The 22,695-nt window shown below is 31.6% G+C and overlaps 2 protein-coding genes across 2 annotated transcripts; one reads left to right on the top strand and one right to left on the bottom strand.

Moving 5' to 3' along the window:
- Window positions 1-1,345: 1,345 nt before the first annotated feature.
- LOC140450639 (uncharacterized) lies at window positions 1,346-5,185 on the top strand. The gene is made up of 3 exons (XM_072544300.1): window positions 1,346-2,174; window positions 2,539-4,299; window positions 4,620-5,185. The coding sequence occupies exons 1-3, from the start codon at window positions 1,346-1,348 to the stop codon at window positions 5,183-5,185; spliced, it is 3,156 nt and encodes a 1,051-aa protein (XP_072400401.1).
- Window positions 5,186-6,461: 1,276 nt separating this feature from the next.
- On the bottom strand, window positions 6,462-8,242 carry LOC140450638 (uncharacterized). The gene is made up of 2 exons (XM_072544299.1): window positions 7,983-8,242; window positions 6,462-7,209 (listed from the first exon to the last, which is right to left on the bottom strand). Exons 1-2 carry the CDS (start codon window positions 8,240-8,242, stop codon window positions 6,462-6,464), a joined length of 1,008 nt encoding a protein of 335 aa, XP_072400400.1.
- Window positions 8,243-22,695: the final 14,453 nt, after the last annotated feature.

The following is a 22,695-nucleotide window of genomic DNA, read 5'->3' as shown; positions in this document are numbered from 1 at the left end:
TAATCAGATATATCTAATATATCCTCGATAGAGGATAAGTTTTCACCTAAGGGTGTTTCCTCTTCATAGTCGGAGATATCCTCGAAAGGTGTAGAGGTGCTTGGAGGAGCGTGCACCTCCGCCGCTACTTGCTTCACCATTTTATGTTTGCATGCAGCCTCTTCGGCGGCATGAAGAATGTCATCCTTAATAAATGTGGATGACTGAACGACATTCTCATTAACCGCGGAGTGCACCGTTGCTTTAGTTTTTAGTTTTTTTTATTGTTTATTTTAAAAATAAGGCGCTGAGCCTCACTAATTTTTTTACAATTTACAAAAACAACACTCTCTTCCGACGGTGCACGCTGCCTATCCCTTATTTTACAGACCGGAGAAGAGATCGAAGACGGGACCGATCTTGGTGACGGCGGTGCGGTCGCGGACGGAATCAAATTTTCACACACCGGCGGCGGCGACTCGATTGAAGGAGGAACCGTGTTAATTAATTGTCTTTTAGCTAACGGTTCCTCAAACTCAGTATCTGGCACACTATTATATAAAACTCTTTTTTTAGCCAACAACCCCGGCTCGCGACACGCAGAACGTTGTACGGTTTTCATTGCGAAAAGAAGCGACTATTTGAAATTGCATAACTTAAACGGGGTGATATACAACAAACCGAACCCAAGCCAAGCAACGCGAAATGGTGGGTGAAACAGGATCTACACTTGCTGTAACAAAGAAAGGTGAATACTCGAAGGCGATGTAAGCTCTCGCAAATGAAGTGAATACTCTACCCGCTATAGTTGAGTTTATGTATGTCTGCACAGCTTTGCGCTTATTGTTGGTTTTCCACATCAGGGTTTTTTTTTTAGTCCTACAACCACCTTCCAACCACTCTACTTTGAGAAAAAATTAACGCGTAAGGCGGTAAAACGCTAAAAAAACTATTTTTTGTTACACTTTTACTTTTAACCACGCTTATAAATGCGGTAATTATCTATATTTGGGATATATTGTTAGTTTTTGTAATTATTTACTCCAATAATACCATAAAACCGGTAATCAAGACAAGTTTATATATATATTACATATAGCGGTAAAGCGGTAAAAAAAACTATTTTTTGTTACACTTTTACTTTTAACCACGCTTATAAATGCGGTAATTATCTATATTTGGGATATATTGTTAGTTTTTGTAATTATTTACTCTAATAATACCATAAAACCGGTATTTCCAGTTTAAAACCGGTATTTCCAGTTTAAAACCGGTAATCAAAACAAGTTTATATTTATACCCCACACTTCTTTCGTTATTGTTCATTTTCGTGTCGTACAACCTAGCCTAGCTTCAGTCAACAACCATGCAGTGTAACTCTTGTTTAAAAGTTTTATCCAAGAAAAGCAGTGTAAGTAGGCATAAACGGGAAAGTTGTCCGGAACGATTCAATGAAGGGAAAAAGGTGAAACTTAATGATGACCCAGATGTTGTTACATCCGCTAATAATTACAATTCAACCATTGTAGAAGCAACTCCCTTTAGATCTATTTTTCATCCAATTACCACTACATCCAATGTTATCGAATGTCAAGATTGTTATAAAAAAATTTCTGGGAGAGGACTAACAGGACATTTACGTAGTAATTCACAGAAAAGTGTTATTAGTAATGATAGTGGGGTTGAGAAACTATCAAGTGCGTTTAAAAATCGTATCGGTAGTTACCGTCTTTCTAGCAACAAACATCATACTGATCACTTGGAATTTTTTAGTGAAATTGAAGGTAACGTTTTGAAGCTCCTACATAACTATTTACATAAATTTAAAGTGTTAAAAGTTAATTTCGAACTTTACTCTATGTACACAATACCTGAAAAAGATACTTATGATTTAAAATCATTTAATACAAAAAATCAGATTATTACTATTTCTACTAATTTGAAACAAGCATATCAAGATTTTATTAGGGAGATATTACCCAAGGTTTCGGAAATACAAGAAAAGGAATCTGGATGGAGTCTTTTACAAATCCAATCATTAGAAGTTAACATTAATAAGTACAACCCTCTACGATCTTCTTCATATATCAGGTTACCACGACAAATCGAGATGAAGAAAGCAATTATTAATATAATGAATAAAGATGAAGCATGTTTTGGTTGGGCGGTAAACGCATCAATTTTTGACCCAACAGGTAAATCCAATCTTACTACTTCTTATCCGCATTATACTAGTCTCTTAAAGTTCCATAATATAGAATTCCCTATGAAACTCAGATATACCAAAATTTGAATTACTAAATAATATTTCGATTAACGTTTTTGGGATTAGTGAATGTTTTAAAAATAATATCACACAATTGGAAATCGTTGGACCGTTGTATCATACAAAATCTAAAAAAGCTACACATGTTAACTTATTACTTATTTTTGATGAGTACGGGAATAGTCATTATTGTTACATTAAAAATTTATCGCGGTTAATATCAAAACAAAAATCACACCATAATGGTCAGACTTTTCTATGTAATGGTTGCTTACAATTTTTCTCATCCTTAGAACGTCTTTGCAAACATGAAGACAACGATTGCAACTTTGTATATACTAAGCTTCCAACTACCAACATGATTCTCAATAAATATGGACATCTACAAAAAGAAAATATCTTACAGTTTTCCAACTTTCAGAAACAAATGCAAGTTCCGTTTGTTATATATGCTGATTTTGAAAGTATACTGCAACCGATACAATATGCAACACCTTCTGATAATTCCTCGTTTACTGTCAAAACCTATCAGCATACACCATATTCATTCGGTTTTTATGTTAAATGTTATTTTGATGACAGTTTATCACAACTTATCATTTATCGCGGTGACAACGTGGTTGAAAAGTTTATTCAAAAACTAGAGGAAAAAGTTTACACTATTTATCATAAATATCTTAAACATATTAAACCTATGAAAAAACTCACACCAGAAGAGGAATTACAATTTTTTACTAGTAAGTGTTGTCACATTTGTGATAAACCGTTCGATATTAACGAAATTAAAGTTAGAGATCATTCACATCTAAAAGGGTTGTTTTCTGGCGCGGCTCATAACGCTTGTAATTTAAATTACAAATTACCTAAGTTCATACCTGTTTTCATGCATAATTTAACCAATTACGATTCGCATCTGTTTATAACAAAATTAGCTCAGAATAACGAAAAAATTGATGTTATTGCACAAACTAAAGAAAAATATATATCATTCACCAAACTACTTTTAGTTGATCGTGGTGATTTAGAGCGAAATATATATTTAAAATTAAGGTTTGTAGATTCTTTCAGATTTTTACCTCATTCACTGGATAATTTAAGTAAAACCCTAAATGATAACCAATGTCTAGAGTTACAAAAATATTGTCGATCAAATGAAGAGTTCGGATTGTTACGACAAAAAGGTGTTTTCCCTTATTCATACCTGGATAACTTTTCAAAACTTGGTGAGGTATCTTTACCCACACAAGAAGAATTTTTCGATATTTTAAAAGGTGAAGGCATTTCCGATGAAAAGTACTTACGAGCTAAGCGAGTTTGGGAAGTTTTTAATTGTAACACTTTAGGAGAGTACTCAGATGTTTATTTAAAATCAGATATTTTATTATTAGCTGATGTGTTCGAAAACTTTCGACATAATTGTTTATTTAACTATAAACTATATCCTGCTCAATATTTAACAGCTCCATCACTTAGCCGGGATGCTATGTTGCGTAAAACTAATGTTCAGCTTGAATTATTGACGGATATAGACATGCTCCATTTTTTTAAAAAGGGTATACGTGGAGGTATAAGTCAGTGTAGCAATAGATTTGCTGCTGCAAATAATCAGTATTGTGGGAATTATGATTGTTCTAAACCTACTTCATATATTCTTTATTTAGATGCTACAAACCTTTATGGTTACGCTATGAGTCAATTCCTTCCGCATGGTGATTTTCGATGGTTAGATGATGTAGAAATCACTCATTTTGATTGTTTATCAGTCGATGATGAATCTCCAAAGGGGTATGTCTTAGAAGTTGATTTAGCTTATCCTGAAACATTACATGATTTCCATAACGACTTACCGTTTTGTCCTGAAAATCTGATTCCTCCTAATAGTAAAGATCCCAAGCTTGTATTAACGTTGTTACCGAAAAATAAATATATTATCCATTATAGAAATTTGAAACAGTGTACTGAACAAGGTTTAAAGGTGACTAAAATTCATCGAATTCTAGAATTTTCTCAATCATTGTGGTTAAAACCTTATATTGAATTAAACACAAATTTACGTAATTCTTTAAATAATGAATTTGATAAAAGTACATATAAAAATTACACAAACTCTATTTACGGGAAAACTATGGAAAACCTTGATAAGAGGGTTGATATTAAAGTTTTATCCCACTCTGAAAACTTGCCTGGGAGCATCGGTGCTGAAGGGTTTATTAGTATGCCGAATTTTCACTCTGTTTCAATATTTTCTGATAATTTAGTTGCAATTCAAATGAATATCCTAAAAATAATTTACGACAAACCGGTATATGTCGGTTTTTCAATTTTAGAAATATCCAAAATTCGTATGATTGATTTTTTTACAATTACATTAAAGCTAAATATGTAGATAATGTCGCACTTTTGTATACCGACACTGATTCATTAATTTTACACATTCAAACAGAAAACGTTTACCGCGATATCAAAGAAAACCTTCATTTATTTGATACATCCAATTACCCCGCCGATAATATCTTTAATATACCAAAAACACCATCAGTGGTTGGTAAATTAAAGGATGAGTTTAAAGGTAAACCAATTACAAATTTTTGTGGTACTGGTGCCAAAGCTTATTGTGTGACATTAAGTAACAATGATAACCTTAAAAAAGCTAAGGGAATTTCCAAAAACGTTATAAATAAATCTTTAACATTTACGGATTATAAACAAGTAGTTGATAATACTAATGCAAAGATTTATCGTAAAATGTATACATTTAAGTCACATTTACATGAAATGTATACTGAAATAAAAAATAAGGTTGCTTTAATTTCCCACGATGATAAGAGATATGTTATACCCGGAACTATTAACACATTAGCGTGGGGTCATTACAAAATAGATACGTTTATACCTAACCAACAACAAAAAAAATCTCGATTATTTAATCCAGCAAGCTAAACTACTTCTACCAGAAGCAGAAAATGATGGTGGGGATGAATTTTATGTAGATAGTTTTGAAATGGATTTTTTATCGTAGTGGGAGAGTTTGTTGGTGGGGTGTTTGTTTAATAACACGTTGTAGAGCTAATTCCTACAGTTCTTCTTCAGCTTTACTGCTAGTATTTACAATGTGGATGTGTTACGTTACCGAAATTGAAGTTACGGATTTAAAAAGTGGTGTTCAAAACTTACACCAACTTTTTTCAAATCTGGAGTTTGATGCTTCTCATGAAGCCGTTTATGGTGCAGTGCGTCCATCATCTTATTCTCCAGAATTTTGTAAAGAATTAGATAAAAAATATGAAAAAGGTGCTGAAATCTGTGACTTGTATCTTAAAAACCAAATATGTTTATATGGATTTGTATCGTTACTAAAAGTTGTAAAGTTGGATGGTTATTTAATTCGAATAAAAGACTATCTTCCATCTGTTTTATACGAAAAAGAAGAAAATAACGAAGATGATACTTCCAGTAATGAAGTTATTGATAAAGACATTGATGGTATGGTTGAAGATGGTTCAAGTAAATCACAAACTTAATAATCTTATATTTAGACTTTATTGTATTAACGGTATAATGTATTTAATAAAAGCATTTCTGTACTAATAATAATTGTTTTATTTACGTATTTAGCATTTATTAATATGGTGTGAGTGTAAAATGCACCTTGTTTCCACCACATATTCTATATAATGAATTTACCCAAATAAAGCTACCGTGTTTGAAACACTATTGTACTTCACTATTCTGTTTCACTATTAACCTACTTCTTGTTTTTTTCCTTATTTTACCTTATAAAAATAAAGTTGTCTATTGCTAATTCTTGTTTTTACATACCTGACCTGTTTGACTTTCACTGATAATGTATATTTTTATCCTTTGTGTGTAACGTTCATTAAGCCCTTGACCGATCGTTGATCCCTTGACCAATCGTTGATCCCTTGACCGATCGTTGATCCCTTGACCGATCGTTGATCCCTTGACCGGTCGTTGATCCCTTGACCGATCGTTGATCGCTTGACCGGTCGTTGACCCCTTGACCGGTTATTGACCCCTTGACCGGTCTTTGACCCCTTGACCGGTCGTTGACCCCTTGACCTCGACCCTTCGTTGACCCCTTGACCGATCGTTGACCTCGTCAGTGGTGGGGGGTATGCGATGTGGTGGGGGTATACAAAAGGGTAGGGGTCGGTGGTGGGGGGTATACGAACGGTGCGGCTAGAACTCTCACCCCTTACCTCACCATTGGAGGGGGGTATAATAATGGTGGGGGGTATACGAACGGTGCGGCTAGAACTCTCATTTGCCCTCTACTCGTGTCTATATACACTATGTCCCATGGTTTTGACGAAGTGTCCGATATCACAAATTCTTCGACATGTAATCTTTTTGGTTTATTAATTTCGCATTTATGGCAATGTTTAATATATTTACGTATGTCCTTTTCCATGTTCTTCCATCTGAATCTGGCTTTTAGTTTCTTTACAAGTCTATTATTTCCCACGTGACCTCCAAACATCGGGTGATTATGGTATTCTTCTATTATTCTCAGTTTTTCTTGGTCATCTTCTATGATTTCTGGTACTTCGCATATGTATATGTCTACATTTTTCAATATCTTATTTCCTTCGTTTATAAATTCATCAATTGTGCACAATTTAAAAATAATATCATTTACATATATTTTTGCTTTACTTATTGCATTCTCTACCGCTAGCTGATCAAGCTGTACCAACAATTGACCTAAATCAAAGTGATTAAATCCTGTGGTCATGCTCTTACTGCATTTGATTTTGTTTTTGACCCGAGTGCTCAGTCTTGGTGAGACTCGGTTTGCTCCAAAAGACAAAATTGGTAGTCTATGCGCCTCCATATTATTTAGTACCTTTCTTACTGTTTGCTTGTGGGTTTTATGCTGTAATGTAATTTCCTCTTCTGTCTCCCTGTACTCTGCTCTTTCCGCTTTCTTCTTTGATTGAGCTCTGGTTATAGCTCAATATATGATTGTTGTCTATGTATAAGTCTTTTAGCTGGTTCGTTGATATTCTCGAAAGGCTGTCTGCGTAATTATTTTTCCCTGTTATATATTCTATCTCAAAATCGTATTTTTCTAAATCTAATCTGATTTTCGTGAGTTTCTAGGTAGGTTCTGTCATCGAAAATAGGTGTGTTAGTGGTTTATGATCCGTTTTTATCAAGAATGTTGGTGCTCCATATAAATAACATTTGAAATGGTTGATTCCCAAATGGATTGCAAGTAATTCCTTAATTATTATAGGTTTGTTAAGCTCTCCTTTGTTGAAGCTTCGCGATGCGTAAGCTACTGGTAAATCTGTTCCGTCGTAGTTCTGACTTAAAATTGCTGAGCAGCTCGCATTTGATGCGTCTGTTTTTAGTATGAATTGTTTTTTGAAGTCTGGGTATTTGAGAATAGGTGGTTTTATCAAAGCTGATTTAAGTTTCTTAAATGATTCTTCACAATCTTGTGACCAAAAAAATTCTACTTCTTTTCTCGACAATCTGTTTATAGGTATGCATATCTCTGCAAAGTTCGGAATAAAACGTCTGTAGTAGTTACAAAATGCTACGAATCTTTTGGCTTCGTCCGCTGTCTTCGGTGTCAGGTATTTCTCTATTGTTGAATATTTCGCTTTATCTCGGTGATACTCCTTCTTGCGAAAGATCGTCTCCCAAATATGTAACTTCTTTTCTGAAAAATTGACATTTTGCTGGGTTTAGCTTCAAATTAAATTACCGACATATCTCAAATGTCTTTTTTAAGTTGTCTAAATGATGTTTTTCTGTTATTCCTATCACCACTATGTCATCCATATACAAAAATGCTTTCTCCGGTGTTAAACCTGTGAATGCTATTGACATCATTCTTGAAAAGCTATTTGGGCTTATATTTAGTCCAAAAGGTAGTCTGGTGAATTGGAATGCTCCTTTTTCCGTACTAAAAGATGTGTATTTCCTTGATGATTGTTCTAATGGTATCTGGTGAAACCCTGACATTAAGTCTATTACTGAGAACCATTTTGCTCTTCCTAGTTGGTCTAATATTGAGTCTATTCTTGGTAACGGAAATTTATCTGTGACTAGTTTCTTGTTTAGCTGTCTGAAATCTATACATAATCTCCATGCTTTGTTTCCATCTATAGCTTTTTTCGGTACTAGTACGTCCGGTCTGTTGTATTCTCATGTCGATGGCTCGACAATTCCCTGGTCTATTAATTGTTGTACTTGTCTATTCAGTTCTTCTGCTTGTGAATGTGGTGTCCTATAATTCTTTATGTAAACTGGTGTGTGTTCCTTTACTCTCAATTTTTGTTCATAAAAGTTGTTGCATGTTAGCATATCATGTCTTAATGCAAATATATCTGCAAAATCTTCGCATAACGATACTAATTTATCTCGCGTGTATTCTGGAATATCTAGCTTTAATGTTTCTCTTAGTTCTTTCTTCCTGTCCTTGCTGTCGTTGATTAATCTGTATACTTTGAACAATTTCATGTCTAGTGTTTTGATTGTACCTGTCTCTATCGTAACAGTTTCGTAAGTTGTATTTAAAATTTTGATATATGGGTTATTTCCTGATATTATCGCTCTCGCTATGAATATTCCTGGTAGTATCTCCTGTTGTTCTACTAGTCTATTCGCCTTTAACGTTTGAAAATATTGAACTGTTCTGTAAACTTCACATCTGGGTGGTATTAAAATTGTGCTATCGTCTACAGTATCCAAAATATTCGTACTGATGTAATACTTTCTATCATTCTTGATGTGTATTTTTAAATTCGCGTAGTCTAATATGCATTGATAATTTGTGATAAAATCTCTTCCAATTATTCCGTCTGTTGGGATAGGAAAGTTGTTTTCTACCAATTGAAAGGTATGCCCAAAAGGATTGCTACTTACGTCTAGCGTAGTTTCGATTTCTCCCATTGTTTGCAGTTCTCCTCGGGTTACTCCTTTTATTCTCGCTTTTGTATTTGGTCTTACATGTTCTCGCATAGAGTCTTGTGTGCATTTAAGTATTGAAATATCCGCTCCTGTGTCTATAATAAATGTATTTACTCGTCCTAAGATTCCTGTTTTTATCCTTACGAAATTTGTTAGGTTTAAGTCGAAGTTGTAGATATAGTATTCTAATTCTGTCATCTGTTCCTCCGTCTTATATAAGAATTGGTTGTTCAAAACCCCAACTGTGGGTTTTCTGATTCGCGCTGACTATCTTCTATTTCTAATAATCGTATATTCTCATTGAATCCTCTTGAATATCCTCTATATGCTTGATTATTGAATTTTCTGAACCCTTTCTGTTCATGTGGACGGTGATCTCTTTTTAAATCGTTTTGTTGCGAGAAATTTGGTCTCCTCCACTGGTCATATCCATTGTAATATCCTCTTTTGTGCTGGAATTTTCCTCTTTTGTTAAAGTGCGTTCTATAGTTTAACACTCTTCCATGTGCGTTGTCTTCTGTTGTGTCTATTGATAAAAATTTTGACATTACCTCTTGTGGGGTTGTGAAGTTGCCTGCCTCTAATATCAGCTTGGCTTTATCTGTGCTGGCATTACGTTTTATCGTAGCCACCACTGCCTCCGTTGTATACTTCTTAGCCAACTCTCCTGGCATTCCCTCTGTTATGTATGCCACTTGTAATTGTTCGGCTAGTGCCTCAACCTCAGATGCGTACATAGCTGCATCCCTATGTCCTTGTTTCCTTTTTTCGAGTTTAGCTATCACCATTTTCGGCGTGTCACCTTTTAGTTCTCTCTTCAATGTTGCTTGTATATCTAAAATTGTATCTTCTGCGGTTATCAAATTTCTGGCTTTATTTGTTAATCTTGTTTTTATGAGGCTTACCGCTGTTTCCTCATGTCCTACTGCTATTTTCTTTAAAAGTTCAAGTGCGTCTAAGAAGGGTTGTAGTTTTCCTGTGGTTCCGTCGAATTCACTCAGTAAAATTTTGCTTGCAATATTTAAAAATTCGTTGATACTAAGAGCCATGGTTTCTTCTTGTTCTGTGTCGCTTTGATCTTCGTCTATATCTTTGTCAATCTGTTGAGTTATCAGATTAGGAACTAATATTCTGGAATTTATGGCTTGGAACGATCATATGACCTTGTCTCGATTTGTACTAAAGTATCTCTTACAAGTCTCTCTCTGAATATCAGTTAAGGCTTCCCGATTTTTGGTTATGAGGTGTACAAATCTATTATATGATTCAATTAATTGTGTCGTTATCTCAATCTTTACCTCCTTGCTTTTCGGTATCTCCTTTTTCAACACTCTTTTGCTCTGTTTGGTTATATCCTGCGTAATGGTCTCAAGTATTTTAACAAAATCTTCCCAACTGCTAGGAATTTAAAACGAAAACACAAATCCGATAGTCTTATGTAGTACGATAAGATTCAATAAGTAGTTACCTAGCCAAAAAAAAATATATTCATTCAGAAAAATAAGATCGTCAATTATCCGTTAAAATTCAATAAGTTAATAAATTAAAAATTATCCATACCCAAATATAAGCAAAGTTGTCATCAAAAGTCATAAAAATAATAATTAATAATCAATAAATGTTATAAATAATAATAATAATAGAATAATAATAGATTCAATAAAGAAATAATAAATAAAAAATCAACTGGCATATTATTATGCGTGTAAGGGAGTGCAATAAAAATAGATAATATGCAAACTCACCACTTAAACGTCTAAATTTGTTGTCGACCTCGCTGCTATGTCCCGGTGTATTCTCCGCTTCATATTTCTCCTATGCGCCTTCCATAATGACCATATTAACTTCAGTATCAGGACTGTGGTAATAACGTATAAATAGTACCTTTATTTCTTCGCTTGGTCTGATATCTTTGGTTTTGACTATGAAGTTGCTGTTGACGACTCCATTCTCTTGTAGCTCATCTTTGGATGATTTTCCTCCCATTCTAGGCCTCTTGGGATGAAGACTCCTGGTTTCTACCACTTCAGGATTGCCATATGGTAAATGCTGGGGTTGTTATATTTGATGACCATTTATTTAGAACACAACTTTACACTATTTTCTTAACATTACTTATTTTAATTATATTCAGTACTTAGTTGACGTTGCTGAGACTACTTCATAATTAATGATCGCGTTACATCAAGTTGCTATCTTGACGTTAATTTAGTTCTGCCCTTAAGATAAAAGTCGTTGTCTCTTTTATAATAGACCTTGCAACAGTCAGCAGTCGTTCATTAGTGGGTCAAGTTTGTTTTACATAACCTACGACAAATTTGCGATTCATAATTCTGCCGACTTTACACATTCTAATCGAGGCCATTTTATTGATGTCCTCGATTCGAATTATTAAACATATTTTATATAAACAAATGCGAAATGTATTACACGTTCCTTTTAAACTTTATCTTTTTATGAATTGTAATATTTTAGGGATAATACCACACCCGACCTTCCCTGACTATTCGTTAAACTGATCTTAAGCTTATGCTTAAAAGAATGCAATTTTTTATTGGATCAGAAAAAAGCTAATAATATCACAAATATATTTCGTTTATTTTAGTTTTTTAAAAGTAAAGTTTTTGTTGTTTAACTATATACCTTGTGGCAACTAAAAGATAAAAAATGCTCCAAACAGCAAGTTATGAAATAAAAAAATCTACTCTATGGAAGGGATATTTATATAATAAGATCACGGTACTTTGATACATTAGTTACAGTTATCCATAAAAAGAAACATTTTAAAAGCCATATACAGCATAACATTGTAACACAGTATAACAAATGAATTATTGAGAATACCTAAGTCTAATAAAAATGTACATGCAAAATTTGCATATCATCTAGCCTCAAAAGCTTACAATTTATAACGCTTTACTATTTGGAAGATTAAAAACTATAAAAACTTTTCACTTCAATCTAAACTATTCATAAATGATATAAAAATTTTGAATTGATGATTTTACTTTTACTAAAACTAAAAAATCAATCATTTACGTATTAAAGTAATATATATATATATATATATATATATATATATATATATATATATATATATATATATATATATATATATATATATATGTTACGAGCAATGCCTGAAATTGGACAATCCTAACATTGTTCGGAAAATATTGTCCACTTCTAGCATTGTACCTCCAAACTGTACAATGTCCGAAATGGTCAAAATTAAAAATGACAATCGAAATGCTCATCGATTCGAATCGATTATTATTGACAGGCGACTTCTTCTTCTTCTCGTGCCACTCCTATCGGAGATTGGAAATTATCATGGCCACTGCGACTTTGTTAGCAGCGCGCCTAAAAAGTTCAATCGAACTACACCCGAACCATTCACGTAGATTACGAAGCCACGATATTTTTCTTCTTCCTGACAGGCGACACACTAAATCAAAAATCGAACATTTTGGTTAATATTATGCAAAATATGTTTATATTTTCTATTTATATATATTTAAAGTTGTTCTTTTTCGAATCGGCAACGCCAAAATGCTGTGTGCAACTAAAATATAAATAATAATAGTCCAACTACAGAAATTGGTTTTCGTATCCCGAACTTTTAGGCCAACTCGCCAACATTATTAATTATTCCATGATGGTAATGGTAGAGATCTCAGAGAAATCTCTTCCTGGACTTTAGTAGTGAAGGAAAATTAACGGTTTTATTAAAAATCATTAACGATTAAAAAATATGTTGGAAGAAATTGTGTTCTACAATAAGTGATAATGGTATCAAAATGGTAGTGAAACATTTCAAAGATTCAAGAGATAGAATGAGAGAAAGAAAAGATATATAGAGTAAACAGGTGACATTAAAAATAGAAAACACAATGCCAATGTCAAAAGAAGCCGTTAAAGTGGAGATACTTGGTTATATACAACTGGACAATAATTAACAGTCTATGGGACATCTCATGAATCATCATCTAGTGTTTATCGAATTGTAAAATCCTCTGCATTTCACCTTTATAAAATCAGATTACTTCATTGATTAAACAAAGATAATCCTGATATTTAGCTCCAATTTTGTGAAGAATTTAGTGAAATTATAAGTAACAACCCATATCAATTATGTGTTTTTCCAACTAGTGTGCCTTTATGTTTAATGTTTAAGTTAAGCTATGTATTTGTCATCATTGGAGTGACAGTAAACAGGGTGTTGGATTAGCAAGTGTTCCAATAGATTGGCTGACCAGATCACTGGATATTTTGCCGTTGAACTTCTTTTTGACAGGATACCTTAAATCAAAAGTATATACAACTTTTCTGCAGATCTTGCAGCATTGCAAAATAATGTCCAATGTAGATACCTGAAGTATGTGCAAATGTATAAAGAGGCTTTGAACATAGATTATATCATTGTATAGAGGTCATTTTGAACATTTTATTGGTTAATTTGGTGAAATTTTATATTTTTTTGTTATTACAGATATTCAGCAAATAAATAGTTTAAAATAATTTCTAACAGTTATTTCATAAATTATAAAACAAAAGGTGTACTGTGTAGTTACCATTAAAATTATGGGTTACTAGACTAGACTTATATATCCAGATTCCAATAAAATTTGAAATGTTTTTATTTTAATTATGTAGTAGCTCTTGGTTTCTTATCCCTGCAACACCCTGTATATGTATATTAATGACTTGTTCCCAAATTTTCACATTGATATGATTAATGTTATTATCCTATACTTAGTTTATACATTTTTAAATGTCTTCTTTATTTTTACTTTGATAAAATGAAAGGCAGATATCGAGCACACCTTTCTTAATTTAATCTTGCCCAAGTACTTTCGCTATCTAAAGCATCATCAGGGGCATTTTGTCAATTTTGAGCTAGCCAAAAAGTGCAGAATGTAATAAACATAACATTGAACATAAAACTGTACAAACACTACACTAAACAAGGACAAACAGTTTAAAATTATTTAAAAATTGGTTAAAGCTACATTCTTGTTAGCAACAGGAGAGAGAATTCTCTCATTCTCTCTCCTGTTGCCACAAGAATGTAGCTTTAAATAATTTTAAACTGTTTGTCCTTGTTTAGTGTAGTGTTTGTACAGTTTTATGTTTATTACATTCTGCACTTGTTGGATAGCTCAAAATTGACGAAATGCCCCTGGTGATGCTTTAGATAGCAAAAGTACTTGGGCAAGATTAAATTAAGAAAAGTGTGCTCAATATCTGCCTTTCATTTTATCAAAGTTCATTTATTCGAGCATTCAACCTTATATAAATTCTTTATTTTTGTAAACTGGCTTTAATTTGCTGTTTCTCCACTAATTTGGTATTTGTCCTGTTTTCATAATTTTTTTGAACAATCCTATGAGCTAATGTATTACACTTTCATCTAATGCCTTAGATGGTATCTAAAGATATTATCTAGATATTTCTGATTTCCTTTCTTCACTGTTTTTATGGCCTGTTTAACTTCTTCCCTTCTAATGTCAAGTACCATTGCCATGACAGTATCTAATTGTACTACTGCTGCTGTATCAGACACTACATTTAACAAGTTTTCAAAATATCATTTCCACCACTGCTTTATATTATTTTCTTGTGCTAGTATCTTATTATTATATAAAGTGAAGAAGAAATTAAAATATGCAGATTAAATTTATATATTCAATATCTGACATTCAATAACATATTATAAAATATGTTCATCGAAAAAAAAAAACTATTGTGAGATAAATCAATGCATATTTTTAGGATGGTGTAAAGTTTGCACCAAGGAAATAGGATAGTGATGGATGCTGACAAATGTTATATAAAAATTCAGTAAAAATTAGGAAATCAGTGAAAGTAATGCACATTTTACCACATAAATGCTCCACTAGTATTGAATAAAATTAATCAATATAAAGGAAATAATAAAGTCTGAGAAATTCATAAAAGCTTTTAAATTTTCAATGCAAAACTGAAATAAAAATATGTACTATGAAATAAATTAACTAAAGACATAGCAAAATTGTAACTTTTAACAAAACTTCTTGTTCCACTTTAATAGTGGTTCAAAAACTGACAACAAATTGGTTATGGAGCATACATACCTAACACTATAAAAGTAAAAAATAACTTTAGTAAAATTGAATACTAATATATGCCATTATCCTATTAATTTATTATAAAATATAAATAAAAAAGAACTGTAACTTTTATTTTATTTATTTAATCAATCAAGTGAATAATGACACTTTGAGTTACATATAAGTCCATTTTTGCGGCAATGACATTTTCCATCTACACATTTCTTTTTACAATTGCATTTGATAAATCCTTGACCACCAAACCTTGATTGTTTCTTAACTATAGTTCTTAATGCCAATTCTGTATTTGGAACATCAGTATTAGACATAAACATTGCCTTGCAAGGAGCAATTTGGTTCCTTGAAAATAATTGTGGCAGGATACCACTTGAAGTTCCTACTTTGTAAAATCCATCAGTATTGTCTAAGACAACACCTAGGATATTTCTCTGGTCCCCTTTCCCCCTATCTAAAGAAGGCACTGGTACAATATCTAAAGAGCCTCCATCAATAGGTGGAAATTTTTTTTCTGTATTGGCTTTCATCTTTTTTGCTTGCTTTTCTAAAGCAATAACTGCCAGATGTTTGTTTTTTGAAATACTACTTTTTATGGCAGAAATTTGGTTACATTCATCTACTTCAACAGTTGGCTGAGATTCAGGTGTAGATGTAGACTCAGGATCTTCTTGGCTTTCTTTTTCTTATATTAAATCATGCATGGGACACAAGTCAATAAATTCTATATCTGGTGATGAGTCTTCAACAATGGCACTTTCTACTTGGATCTCATTTTCATTTAATATAGCTTCAGAAAGTGTTTTCTCACCACTTTTCACAACATTCATTGAACTAATGACCTGCTCTAATTCTTCCTCCGTACTGACACTAAGAGCTACTGGTAGGTTACCAGACTCATGTCCTAACTTGGGTTTTCTACCAAACATCACCTCAAAGGGACTTTGCTTAATTCCAAGATGGAAACTATTGTTTTTTTGAAATTGGCATAAACATAAACCCTCATCCCACTTGTTTGTTTTATTATCTTCCATCCATGCAACAAACATTTCTTGCACATCCCTATTGGCTCTCTCTACACTTCCCTGGCTTTGGGAATGTCGAGGCTTGGCATGGACTATTTTTAATTGTGGCCACATCATCTTTAATTTCTCTATAATACTATTTACAAACTCACGCCCATTATCGCTCTGTAGCACAGAAGGTACTCCAAAAATACAAAATATATTTACTAAATGTGTAGCCACCTCTACTGCAGTTTTTGTTTTAAGAGGGCGTAGACTAACAAATTTACTCAGGTGATCCTGATAATTTAATATAAATTTATATTCGCCACTTGGGCATGTTTGAAAGTCTATGAGATCAACCTGTCCTCGCTCATTAACTTCCTTGAACACCATAGGCTTTACTACAACACCTTTCTTTGGAAGTGTTTTCTTCTTTACACACACCTCACAATTTTCAAGAAAGATTTTTATGACATCCCTGGTTATATTGGTTTATTTTTGTTTTAAATTGTACTCCAATTTATGAATGCCACCATGACCTGTCTGTATGTGAGCACTGTTTATTATACCATACAATTCAGAATTGCATACAAAATACTTAATATTAGTGTCTGTTTTGCACATGGGAACAATTAACCTATATGTATCTCCTACTTTTAAAACATACCTCTTAATTCGTCTATAGTCTGATGAAGTTTTGGTTTTTCTATTTTTTGCTTCCATAACTTCACTAATAAGGGTATTATAATCTGTTTCTGTCTTAATTCGAAAACTATTTATAGTACTGTAACAGTCGTCATTTTATTACAATTTATATTAAAATAATAAACAATTTATAGTAAAATAATTTCAGAGATGTAGTATGGGTTGCCTAACTTTAAGTGTTCATTTGCCCATTAAGTGTGTATTTTTAATAATTTAAGTTGTCACTCTGATCTAATTTGGTACCATTGCGAACCAAAAGAGATGACAGGAGATTAGGGGAAGTGGAAATTGGCTCTTCTTGGTTAATTAACTGTGAATTAAAATTCACTTTTGATCTAGAGTTTGAAGTGGTACACAACGGTGGTAGTTAGCGAAAGAAAATCCAATTAATGCATAGAATTTCCTTCACTTCAAGAAGTTAAATATTCCAAGTAGAACCATAACAACTTAATTGACGGTGTTTTCGGAAACTCGGGGAGGTGAAGTGAGATTTCTAGCACGGAATTAAGTAGCTATCTGGTAAATAATAATTTTTTATATTATAAACATTAGAGTATTTTATCTATATCCTATTATTCAGATTCATTATTTCATATTTTAATATAGTATTTTGTCCAAGGCCACTATATTTTTACTCTATGTGAAGCAAGGTCACGCTACATCCGATTGGATGGGTTTTTTTTATCTACCATAATTATCTTTTTGCTCCGGTTTCTTATGCTGAAAGAAACTTTCCTCACTTCTTCTTTGATTTCTTTTTATCAATATTGAGATTAGAAGTAACGGGGAATTGTTTTCAGCCACCTACCATGGAATTATAAATTTCCCTCAGAACATCCGAGGGAGAGTACCACTTCAACTCTATTAGAATCAGGGTCATTGGGACAAGCCACAGGGGGTATTGTCTACTCCACCCTCATTTTTTCTCCAGCCTGCACCTAGAGGTAGGGCAGGACAGTAATCATCAGAACTGAGCCAATTAGCACCAGCTCCGTGCTAATTTCGGATCTCCAGGAGGACTTCGCTGGGACACCGAAGCCATTCGGGAGTATCCTTCCAGACAACTGTTTCACCGAGGAGGACAGTTGGTTTTTGATTCAGAACTATATATATATCTTGTTTCACCAGTTATAGTTTTTTTATAACATATATATATATATATATATATATATATATATATATATATATATATATATATATATATATATATATATATATTAATTAATATAACTCCCCTTGGTGTAAGGTATCGGTAAGTTTGAGCTCAAATTCTACCCAGAGATTATCTTCCATTGTTTTTTTGTATTAACCATTTATTTCATTATTAACTTTAATTATTTTATTATTTGTTTATTTAACTAATTTTTTATATTTCATCTTGCGTTATTAACTCCGGTTATTATCCCTTCAGGATAATATACCGTTTCAATTGTTTAACTTGGCTTGTTCCCATTTATATATATTATTTTGTTTGTATGTGCATTTAGAGTTGTTTAACAATATTGTTGGTCATATTGTAGGTAAGTTTGATATATTTACTTGGCTATACGTTCTTCCAACGTTAGCATTATTTTGTTTAAGGTTGTTTTTTAACCTAGATGTAGGTTGTACACTCTATATCAGAGTTATTCTGTCTAGTTTTCAACTTTTTATTATAGTTGTTTTCAACATTCTTTTTTTTTTTAAGATTATATTGTGAAATTTTCATATACCTTTTGGTAACTTAGAGATTGTCAAAATCTAAGAAGTTATATTTAATAAACTTGAATTTGTTTTGCATATAATTTTTTTTTTATTAATATTTCCTTACCTTTTTACATTTACAGCATTTTTGTTTATTACATCAACTTTAATTAATATTAGCAGTATACGATACCTGGAAGAGTGACCGTTACTCTTTTTAGAGTAGTATCCCTCTTCTGGCGCCCTCAATTTGTTTTCTTTGTTAATTTTCATTATATCTATTTATTTTTCATATCTTCTTTTCTATCCATCATACATATTTTCCTGATTTACTGTCTTTAAAAGGCATGCAAATTGGCCGTATCCATCCTTGAGTTTCTAGTGGTCATTCTCTTGCCTACATTGCTAGCCTAGCCACATTCCGTTCAATATTTTTTTTCATACTTCTTTACTTAATTGTTATCAATTTTATCCCATATATATAGACCACTCTTCTTATATCTCTCTTCTCCTACACACCCCAGTATTTTGCTACAGTACCACCTAGCTCGTTTACTTTAAAATTAAAAATATCTTCCTGGACCATTTTAAACTGATTGGTAGATTATTCCAAGAATAATTTAATCCTACAATCCAGAAATCAGAAACCGTGATTAATTTAATTATGGATTTATAACCTCACGCCTCACAGTGACGATTTTTTCTGTTTGCCTCTAACTTTAAAAACAAAAAACAAATGGGGAATAATCGTAAAAATCGATATGAATCGATATCTGTCATATTCTCCCAAATTTTGACGCATCGCTACTTATTGAAATTCGAACATTGTACAGCAATTCTTTTATACAAAGTCCGATATTCATGTCTATTTTGGAGACCGTACAGTAAAGGGGAGCAATGCTAGAAGTGGACAATATTTTCCGTACAATGCTAGGATTGTCCAATTTCGGACATTCTCTTAACATATATATATATATATATATATATATATATATATATATATATATATATATATATATATATATATATATTGTTATGATGTATTGTTTGTGAATGATGAGCAATGAGTGTTTTTTTAATAATATAGGGTTTTTATCGCGGTTCTCAAAGAATTAGTTTGTAAGTACCTTTTTAAATTATCTTTATTATATCTATTATGAAACACATATATATCTAACCTAGCCAATGTAAATTTAAAATAAACTATCTTTAAATTGAAATTCTTATGAAACTAATTAAATTCTATAGACAATGTAAAATTTAAACAAACTATCTTCAAAATTGAAATTGTTATGACACTAACTAAATTATATTAACAAATTTTTGTACCTTTCTGTCACTGAATGCCTAAATGAACTGTTTTCCACTGTATAGATTATAATCACCACTCAATGTCTTCTTCGCAGCTTCGGTTATCCTTGTTTTTGTGAAATTACTTTTTCCAATTATCAGCTTCCACCAATTTAAAATATATTTCTTCTTAAGCATTTATAAACCACCAAGCAAACCAGCAAACAGCATTTATTTTTATTCTTCTTTTCAATATATCAATATCCAATCACCAAAAATATTATTTAATTTTAATATTCAATTAATACTTCTTCCATTATCATCATTTATACATAACATAATTTTTAATCTTCAATAATATTTTCTTTATACTGTTTCTTAATCTTGATTTAACTCACTATATTGAACAATTGTAACTGATTGACTGCCTCTAACTAATTTTCATACTAAAACTGGCCATCATAGTAACTGTAACTCATAACTGATTGACTAACTGAAATGGACATCTTGAATCCAAATCACCGGGTATTTATATCTTTTTTCATGTTCCAGAATCATCTAGCAAGAAATCATGTTCCATTTGTTCTATTAAATACATGTCTGAATTTTCTGGAACAAACCATTTCGCAAACAAGGCCATCTCCGGTGATCTAGAGAATTCCTTACTTTTCTATTGATAATTTTGTTGACATTTAGGCTTTTCAGATCAGAAAATACACTTAAATCAGTAACTATATATAAATTAAACATTTTAAACTAACATTATTATAACCCCACTTTATATTCCTAATTATTAATTTCTATCTGTCACTTACTGTATAGTTGGTTGCCTAGTCACATGGCTCACTTAAATATATCTACAATATTATAATTATTAAAATACAACTTTTTACAATTATTATATGCTAATTTCTTAAAAATGCCCTCACATAAATAATTTTTATTAAATTCTCTAATATATAACTTCTTAAAATAACCAAATACTTTTAATATCTAATATTATCTAGTAGTGTAACTTATAAATTATTTTCTATAAACACCAATCATATCAATACCCCAAAATTAAATTTAAAATAAATAATTTACTTATTATTTTTTATTAATTTTCTTATCCACATACCTTAGTAATATAATAAATTAACTAATTTAATTTCTTATTTAAAAATTGTTCTATTGAGTACGCCTATGTTTCCATGTCTACGTCAAACTGTCATGTCAAATGGAAGTTTGTATGTTTATTTATAGAAAAAATCTAGGAATTATTTCCATTCAACAGGCTTTCATCCATATGAATTGGTAAGTTTTACACTTTATTATATTAGAAAAGACATTTTTAGCAAATCATTTTGTATCTAACCCCAAATTATGATTTTTAGGGTACAAAATAATTTCCATATGTACAAGACAACAAGTATGATGTCAAATTGATTCACAATAATGAAATCTACCATCTATTTAACAAATCAAGTCTATTGAATAAAATGGATATATCAGTAAGCTGTTAGTGTTGTTATTATTAGTGTTAAAAGTATAGAAAACATTATTCATTCTCTTCATAATATTTAAAAATGTCATTGATATGAAAAATTCCTCTAGGTCTATTATCTGTATCTATTAAGACGTAACTATTTAGTCCATTCTGATTTTCAATTCTGTATGGACCTTCAAACATTGGTTGTAATTTCTTACAACGGTTTTCTTTAACATTACTTTTTCTAAGTGAACGAATTAACACTTGGTCTCCTTTTTGAAATGTGATTGTTTTTTTATTTTTTGATTTTGTCTTCTGATATATTTTTCAGCTTTCCTCCTAATTCGGTTATTCACTTTCTGCATTACTTGTTCTAACCTATCCTGATTATATTCATTACTCCATTTTCTGTTTCCTATATGGCCAAACATTAAATATTCTGGTACTTCCTCTGTATTTAAATTATGTGTATTATTTAAAAAATATTCTACTTGTGGTATATGTTGCTGCCACGTTTCATGTTGATTCTGGCATACTATTCTTAAATATTTTATAACTTCTTTAACATATATTTCTGCAGGATTTGCCTGAGGATGTCTGATACTTGTAAAATGAATGTTGATTCCCTTTATCTCACAAAATGCCCGAAATTTTTGGTTGTTAAAATATGTAGCATTATCTATTATGCAATTTCTAAATGGTCCTATTTCTTCGAAAAATTGATTAATATATAATTTCAATGTTTTAACATTTGTTCTTGAGCAGGGATATAGTTTAATAAATTTTGTATATAAATCAACTATCACTAGTATGTTTTTTTTCTGTTGGACTTGGAACTAAATTTGAGATAAAATCCATGGACACTGTATTTAGTTTTTCATATACAACATTAGATCTATATGTGTTTTGGTTTTTGAAATTCTTTTCTTTGTTTATTTGACATATTTGGCATTGGGTAGTAATTTCTTTTGCTATACTTATGTCATTCTTTGCAAAATAATTGTCCCTAAATAGCATCCATAGCTTTCTTGAACAAATATGCATGTAATTGTTATGTAAATTTTTCAATATTTTCTTTGCTAAAGTTCTAGTTATTACATATACTTCTATGCCATTTATTATTTTATAATAAACTCCATCTTTCGTAAGGACTTTTTGTTTTTCACTCAAATTGATCTGATCTCTTATGATTTCTTCTTTAGAATATAATCCAGTGCTTTCTACTAACTGATTTAATCCAAT

This window comes from Diabrotica undecimpunctata, chromosome 9, assembly GCF_040954645.1.
Source record: "Diabrotica undecimpunctata isolate CICGRU chromosome 9, icDiaUnde3, whole genome shotgun sequence".
Lineage (NCBI taxonomy): Eukaryota > Metazoa > Arthropoda > Insecta > Coleoptera > Chrysomelidae > Diabrotica > Diabrotica undecimpunctata.
This window is presented reverse-complemented; position numbering and strand designations above follow the sequence as displayed.